The sequence below is a fragment of the Aethalodelphis obliquidens genome, unplaced genomic scaffold (assembly GCF_003676395.1).
Source record: "Aethalodelphis obliquidens isolate GAN/ISIS:26980383/991018 unplaced genomic scaffold, ASM367639v1 scaffold787, whole genome shotgun sequence".
Classification (NCBI taxonomy): domain Eukaryota; kingdom Metazoa; phylum Chordata; class Mammalia; order Artiodactyla; family Delphinidae; genus Aethalodelphis; species Aethalodelphis obliquidens.
Genome location: NW_020838698.1, coordinates 1 through 8,211, shown reverse-complemented (window position 1 = coordinate 8,211; position 8,211 = coordinate 1). Strand labels below are relative to the sequence as shown.

The 8,211-nt window shown below is 39.9% G+C and overlaps 2 gene segments (V, D, J or C); both read left to right on the top strand.

Moving 5' to 3' along the window:
• The first annotated feature begins 1,705 nt into the window (after window positions 1-1,705).
• Window positions 1,706-4,351, top strand: LOC113616893 (T cell receptor alpha variable 14/delta variable 4-like). The segment is given in 2 exon segments: window positions 1,706-2,777; window positions 2,942-4,351. Coding segments are annotated over 2 exon segments (465 nt in total).
• A 2,763-nt stretch (window positions 4,352-7,114) lies between these two features.
• On the top strand, window positions 7,115-8,185 carry LOC113616894 (T cell receptor alpha variable 9-2-like; the record flags this gene model as incomplete). The annotated part of the segment is given in 2 exon segments: window positions 7,115-7,631; window positions 7,755-8,185. Coding segments are annotated over 2 exon segments (477 nt in total), but the record flags the coding sequence as incomplete, so codon positions are not given.
• Between the last annotated feature and the right edge of the window lie 26 nt (window positions 8,186-8,211).

The window sequence follows — 8,211 nt, the reverse complement described above, 5'->3', positions numbered from 1 at the left end:
TCTTCTGTTTCTCCCATACCCCACATTGTCAAACAAACCTGCCACATAAGATTTATTTTTTTCTCATAAATAGTTTGACTTTGTTTTTCAATTCAAACAATGATGTTACACGATGGGTTTCAGTGACCACCAGTTCATTTCTGAATTCTAAGATGACAGATACATAGATAGATAGATAGATAGTTAGATAGATAGATAAGATCAAGGAATCTTGTGTCGAGGTTGTTGCCTAGTTAAACATCTCCTTGCCTTGCAATATTTCTTGCCTAGCTGTTCAGGACTTTCCCTCAGAAGCCAGGAGCCAATGAACTGCTTACTTCTTTGGTACCTTGGAGATTTTAGACTCTGGAGCAATGTACCATAGTAAGATTCAGGATGGTGGAGGTTTTTTTTAAGGGAAAGTTAAGAGTGCAAAGTGAAATGGGAAAGAGGCAGCATGATATCTGGATCTCAAGCATGTTCTAAAGCAGTTTTAGGGAAAAAAATTCTAATACACAAACCCATACACACACACACACGCACACACACACACACACACGACTAGATTCCATTAGAATTATCTATGCCTGCATAAACCTTGGCAAACCTTTATATAATTTCAAGCGTATAGGAATCCCAGTTTAAAGACTACTGGTCTAAAATGGGACAGGGAATGCCCTGGCAGTCCAGTGGTCAGGACTCTGCACTTCCACTGTAGGGGGCATGGGTTCAATTCCTGGTCAGGGAAATAGATCCCACATGCCTTGCAAGCACAGCCAAAAATAATACAATACAATACAAATAAAGAAAAAAAATTTTTTAAGTAAAATAAAATGGGACACTCTCACTAACACACTTGTCACAATATACTTACTGAGAACTCATTCCTCCCCACTGATTTGAGATACTATCTTTAATATATACTAAATTTCCATATACAATTAGGTTTAATTATTGATTTGCTATTCCATTTAATTGACCTATCTGCTTAGTGTTAACTTGTAGTTAAGAAGGTTCTTGGGGCTTACCTGGTGGCGCAGTGGTTGAGAGTCCGCCTGCCGATGCAGGGGACACGGGTTCGTGCCCCGGTCCGGGAAGATCCCACATGCCACGGAGCAGCTGGGCCCGTGAGCCATGGCCGCTGAGCCTGCGCGTCCGGAACCTGTGGCCCGCAATGGGAGAGGCCACAACAGTGAGAGTCCCACGTACCAGAAAAAAAATATATATATATATATAGATATAAATAACACTCTATGTATACATTTTGTAATTTAATATACCCAAGAAAGATCCACAAGTTCAGCTACTTGAGTTAATTTTACTCCTGCTAATGATTGGTTTTAAAGGGAGTTTAGAGTAGCTATTGCATAACCAGCTTGGTATTTTTTCTTTTCAATATTTAAAGTAAGATTATTTTAAAAACACGTCAATTCAGAATTTTGTATGAGAGTGTCCAAAAGATCTGTTCCGGACATGAAGGCATTTTGAACAACAGAAGTACAATCATGAGATCCTTTAATTGAGAAGTGTAACAAACTTGAATAATATGCGGAGAAATTAATATTTTATGATTAGTCAACTAACTGGTAGACAAAGTTTGAGTGTTTTAGATTGGAGAACAATTTGTACTGTATGTAGTACCATCAGATTTAAATGGAGATTCCGAGCAAGATCTGAAGATGCTTCAACCAATTTAGCCAAGGCTGTAATTACTTAGAGACAAGGAGTATAAGTTTTGTTGAACTTTAAGGGGTAGGCCATGATAGGCAATGGGTCTTTGTTGTTTGCCATGTTGTTTAGTAATATCCTTAGGCATGGCTTTCCTTTTACATTCATACACAAAGAAAGGTTCATTACAATCAGTGGTGAACTTACGATCAGCTGTCTTATGGAGGTGTATGTCACCTGCAATATATTCCCTTTAGAGCTGGGCGCACAGAATATAGGTGCTTCTTGTGGCTCTTTTAGGGTCCCAATTGAGTTAATGGGAAAAATATAAATTCAAAGGTTTGATAACCTAATGACCAAACTCTGGCATCTATTTTGGCCTTTCTGAACAGAGTTGGGATGTGAAAACTAACAGAGAAGAGAAGGGGACCTCTGTGACAGGACTCCATGTCTGCAAGCTTCATTCTAGTCTTCTGCAAAGGGAGATTATCTTTTCTCCTGCTATTAGGTCCCAAGATAGGTAACTGGACAGATGTTGTGGTGAATAATTATATTGATTGCTATATCAATATATAGGTTGAAAAAGCTGCAGTAACTAGTCTAAAGAGATTTGCCTTCTTAACATAAAGTGATTTATTTCTACCTTAGGTGAAAGAAAAGCATACATAGGTGTAAGGATACATGATCATTACATCTTAGGTTGTTTCCATAATCCATTATATGTAGTATTTTAAAATAAGTTCCATCACAGACGCAACGATTAAACACAGCAGTTGGTCGAATCATCAATCTCCCTTTCAATAACAAATTTACCTCGTGTTTATTTTCAGATGTAATTGCTATCAGTTGAAGAGCTGGTTAATGCAAAAGGAAGTCTGGGTTGAGTGAGACTCTCACCTAGTCCACAGAGAAGCTGACATGACCCACATCAACTTGCTCCTCCAGGAAACCCCTGTTTCCTGTTGCGGGGCAGCAGCAACACATAGCTCAGCAATTCTTCCCTCACCCTGTCAGGCTCACCTCACCTTGCAGAGCCTTGAAATTGAAGAAGACACTTTCCATCTAGAGGAAGACCTCAAACATGCTTCTCTCCAGCCTTCTGAAGGTGGTCATGGCTTCATTGTGGCTAGGTAAGGATGGCCCCAGTGGGACTGTACCCCTCTAGGACCTAAGGACTGGGGGAACAGGTGGTTTATGGGCACCCTGGGAAGAAGGGGCACTAGAGTGTAAAACAGAATTTCTTTGTTCCAAAGTACTTATTCTTAAACTTCTGATTCTGCTTTTTTTTCTTTAGGATCCAGTATTGCCCAGAAGGTAACTCAAGACCAACCAGTAATATTAGTGCAGGAGAAGGAGGTTGTGACCCTGGATTGCATATATGACACAAATGAATTCACTTATAGTCTATACTGGTACAAGCAGCCCAGCAGTGGGGCGATGATTCTCCTTATTCGTCAGGATTCTTATAACCAGCAAAATGCAACAGAAGGTCGCTACTCACTGAATTTCCAGAAGGCAAACAAATCCATCAAACTTGCCATCTCAGCTTCACAGCTGGAGGACTCTGCAGTGTATTTCTGTGCACTGAGTGAGCCCACAGTGAGAGGCGTGTTGGAGGCAGGTATACCAAAACCCAGGGCTCTGCTTGATACATCTGCCTGCTATAGGGACCAGGGCAGGGAATTGCCTTCACAGACAGGAAGTGGTTAGGGCTGTGGCAGCACAGGTGTAGGGTTAGAGGGAAAGCATTCCTTCTAAGAACATATTTCTCTGGGTTCGTAGACCAGGTCTAGAGCTATCATTCATCAAAAACAACCTTATCCCTGAAAATTTGGGTTCAAATTTTTTATTGAAGACAAAAAATAGCCACATAAAATCCATGCCATTTAGTGATTAGAATGAGCTAGAAGAATTGACTAAGGAAATTCAGAGACATCTGATTCAAAAATTAGTAAAAATATGCGTGAATTTTTGGATTTTCAATTTGTTCATTAAATATTTATTGAATATATATTACATTACAGGTATTGTTTTGAATAAGGAAGGTTGTGAAATCTTTTTGTGATTTTCCTCTTTTTGAATATTATGCAGTTTTACACCGTTTAATGAAGTCATTTAATTTAGTTTTGTTAGCTGAGTTTATGGTACACTTGTTTACTTTCTAAGGTGCCTGATATGTCACAAACTTTGTGCTAATCCTCATTCTGTCTATTAACACCTCTAGCATGGAACAGCTGAATTACCATAATGTAAGTTTTACCTGCCTCCCATCAGTCTTATCCACAAAAAGATCAATAATTAGTGGCTCTGAAAAGGACATTGTGAGAAGCAGACTATGAATTATCTTGTTTCTCTGCTCTTGCCCTTCACTGCACCACTCCTTCAAAAGTATTTTTGCCATCATGTGGCACATTTTGGACACCTCCAGGCCCTCTTTTTCAATCAGTGTTACACAATCCCAAATACTCCTTCCCTCAAATTTCCTCCTTCTACCTCTAATCCCATTTTCTCAGTGTCTTAAAATATGAATGGTAATGGGTGGTTGCTAAGTGATCTTGTATTGTAACTGCCTCTTATATTTGCATTTCAAAAGCAGTTGTGTAGAGTAGAAATCTTAAAAGGAATGTCATACAGTCCCTTCATTTTTAAGTGGTGCTGGAAAAATTGGACAGCTACGTGTAAAAGGATGAAATTAGAACAGTCTCTAACACCATACATGAAAATAAAGATCTAAATGTAAGACCAAATAATATAAAACTCTTAGAGGAAAACATAGGCAGAACACTCTCTGATATAAATCACAGCAAGACCTTTTTTGGTCCACCGCCTAGAGTAATGAAAATAAAACCAAAAATATACAAGTGAAACCTAATGAAACTTAAAGCTTTTGCACAGCAAAGGAAACCGTAAACAAAATGAAAAGACAAGACACAGAATGGGAGAAAATATTTGCCAGTGAATGCACAAACAAGGGCTTATTCTCCAATATATACAAACAGCTCATGCAGCTCAATGTCAAAAAACCAAACATCCCAGTCAAAAAAATGGGTGGAAGATCTCAATAGACATTTCTCCAAAGAAGACATACACATGGCCAAGAGGCACATGAAAAGATGCTCAACATCATTAATTATTAGGGAAATGCAGATCAAAACTACAATGAGGGGGGCTTCCCTGGTGGGGCAGTGGTTGAGAGTCCGCCTGCCGATGCAGGGGACACAGGTTCATGCCCCGGTCCGGGAAGATCCCACATGCCACGGAGCGGCTGGGCCCGTGAGCCATGGCTGCTGAGCCTGCGCGTCCAGAGCCTGTGGTCCACAACAGGAGAGGCCACAACAGTGAGGGGCCCAAGTACCACAAAAAACAAAACAAAACAAAACAAAAACTACAATGAGGTATCACCTCACACTGATCACAATGGCCTTCATCCAAAAATCTGCAAACAATAAATGCTGGTGAGGGTGTGGAGAAAAGGGAACCCTCCTACACTGCTGGTGGGAATGTAAATTGATACAGCTACTATGGAGAACAGTATGGAGGTTCCTTAAAAAACTAAAAATAAAACTATCATATGATCCAGCAATCTCACTTCTGGGCATATATCCAGAGAAAACCATAAATCAGGAAGACATATGCACCCCAGTGTTCATTGCAGCTCTATTTACAATAGCCAGGACATGGAAGCAACCTAAATGTTCACCAATGGAGGAATAGATAAAGAAGATGTGGTACATACATACAATGGAACATTACTCAGCCATAAAAAAGAATGAAATAATGCCATTTGCAGCAACATGGATGGACCTAGAGATTGTCATACTGAGTGAAGTAAGTCAGACAGAGAAAGACAAATATTATATGATATTGCTTATATGTTCAATCTAAAAAAAAAAGGTACAAATGAACCTATTTACAAAACGGAAGTAGAGTCACAGATGTAGAAAACAAACTTATGGTTACCAAGGGGGAAATGGGGAGGAGGAATAAACTGGGAGATTGGGATTGACATATAACACTACTATATATAAAATAGATAACTAATAAGAACCTACTGTATAGCATAGGGAACTCTACTGAATACTTACATGGGAATAGACTTACATGGGAATAGAATCTAAAAAAGAGTGTAATGATTTACATGGGAATAGAATCTAAAAAGAGTGGATATATGTACATGTATAACTGATTCACTCTGCTGTACAGCAGAAACTAACACAACATTGTAAATCTACTATACTCCAATAAAAATCATTTTAAAAGTCTGAAAAATTTTTAACTCAAAAAATCTTACTTTTTTTTTTTTGCGTTACTCGGACCTCTCACTGTTGTGGCCTCTCCCGTTGCGGAGCACAGGCTCCGGACGTACAGGCCCAGCGGCCATGGCTCACGGGCCCAGCCGCTCCGCGGCATGTGGGATCTTTCCGGACGAAGGCACGAACCCGTGTCCCCTGCATCGGCAGGCGGACGCTCAACCACTGCGCCACCAGGGAAGTCCTACTCCCTAATCTTTGATGACCATCTCGGTCTAGGACACTGATCACAAATGAAATCTTATAAACTGGCATCAGACTGGCTGCAACAAAACCATCGGGGAGCTTTAAAAAATTACACACTTGTGGGAATTCCCTGGCAGTCCAGTGGTTAGGACTCCGCACTTTCACTGCTGAGAGACCGGATTCAATCCCTGGGTGGGGACCTAAGAGCCTACAAGCTGTGCAGCAGGGCCAAGGGAAAAAAAAAAATTACACAGTTGTGGGTCTCAATCCTGGAAAGTATGATTCATGAAGTTAGTTGTGGGATCCCAGAATCTGTAATTTTAAATCACTTACACATTGATTCTTTTATTAGCTGTTGTATGAATATCAGCTGTGTCTTTAATAATTTGAAAAGCTGGGAAAAAAGAGAGTCCTAACTCATGCTCGAGGCTTTTGAAACAAATCCACATCTTTAGAGTTCCTAACCCAGTGGAGGAAAATTATTTGATTAAAGTTTGGCAATAAAATATGGCCGATGGATGGTAACAGAAAGCATCCTTGAGGTTATTCACTAAGAGTATAAGATTAGTACTTGTCTGATTCACATAGGCCAACCCTTTTATCTTGGAGTCAAGAAAATAGTAGGAGAATAAGACATTGATCTCAGACCATTCTATAAGGATTTGATCATTTCAATTATGATATTTCTTTTGTTTTCACATTTTAATGATTCTGAAATTCAGGATTCTTTGACTATTGATAAGATAGTGTGGCTTTTTCCTCTGAAAAGATTTTATTAAACAGATATTATTTTGGGACCGATAAAATATTATATTTCAAGTAGTAGTGATTCCTCAATCAGTGACCCTTGATTCATTAGTTTTGTTTGGTATAACAAATATTTAGTGAGCATGGAATACATGTCAGTCACTGTTGCTCTATAAATTGGGGTACAATGCTGAAACACAGAGATTCACTCAGTACTGATTTGGCTTCTTATTACGTCCTCTGTAATCAACCTCAGATTCTTTTCTGACATTCAGTGGATTATAGGCTGGCCCACCATGGATACCTGAGAATATAAAGTACTATATAAAGTGCTTAAGAGAACTGTTATTTTCTCAGCTGCAGAAATACCTGGGATGCTCTGTTAAAGAACTTCCATGTCAGGTAGTGTCCTAAGAGCAAAACAGACCTGAGAAGTTATGACAGCTCTTGATCAGATTTCCAAGCACCACCTGAAGACTGGCATGTACCTCATGAATAAAGTCAAGGATAACATTTTTCTGACTTGAGGAGACCAGGAAACGTGCATCCCATTTCAGTGTCTTTCCACCAGGGGGTGCAGTTTCCTAACACAAACACATTTCCTGTCTGAAACTAGGCTTAAGTTTATCACTTCACTGACTTCAATATTTCTTCATGTGAAGAGTCAAGGACATTATTCAGGAGACACTCTAGAGATGAACTCTTCTCCAGGCTTAGTGACTGTGATACTCTTAGTGCTTGGTAAGCAAAATGCCTCTAAAAATTTGGATTCCTTCTTCTGTTATGCCAACAAAACCTTTAATCATAATTTTATCCCAGAGCTTTAGGCCCAAGATGATACAGAACTCTTTTATTTTTCCCCAGGACAAACCCGTGAAGACTCAGTGACCCAGATGGATGGCCAAATGACTCTTCCAGAAGGGGCTGCCTTGACCATAAATTGCACTTATTCAACCACTGGGTACCCCATTACTTTCTGGTATGTTCAATATCCTGGAGAAGGTCCACAGGTCCTTCTGAAAGCCATGAAGGACAATGAGAAGGGAACCAATAAGGAGTTTGAAGCCACATACCACAAAGAATCAAAATCCTTCCACTTGGAGAAAGCCTCAGTCCAAGATTCAGATTCGGCTGTGTACTACTGTGCTCTGAGTGACACAGTGATGGGAACTGCAGGGGCAACTGAGCGCAAACTCTTTGAGTGGCAACAAGGGGCCTGGAGGCTGAGTGTCTCTCCATTTGATACACTCTGTGGCACAGTCTATGGTGGTTTGTCCCTCAATCTCTGGTTGATACAAAACTCATACAAATTTCTAGAGAA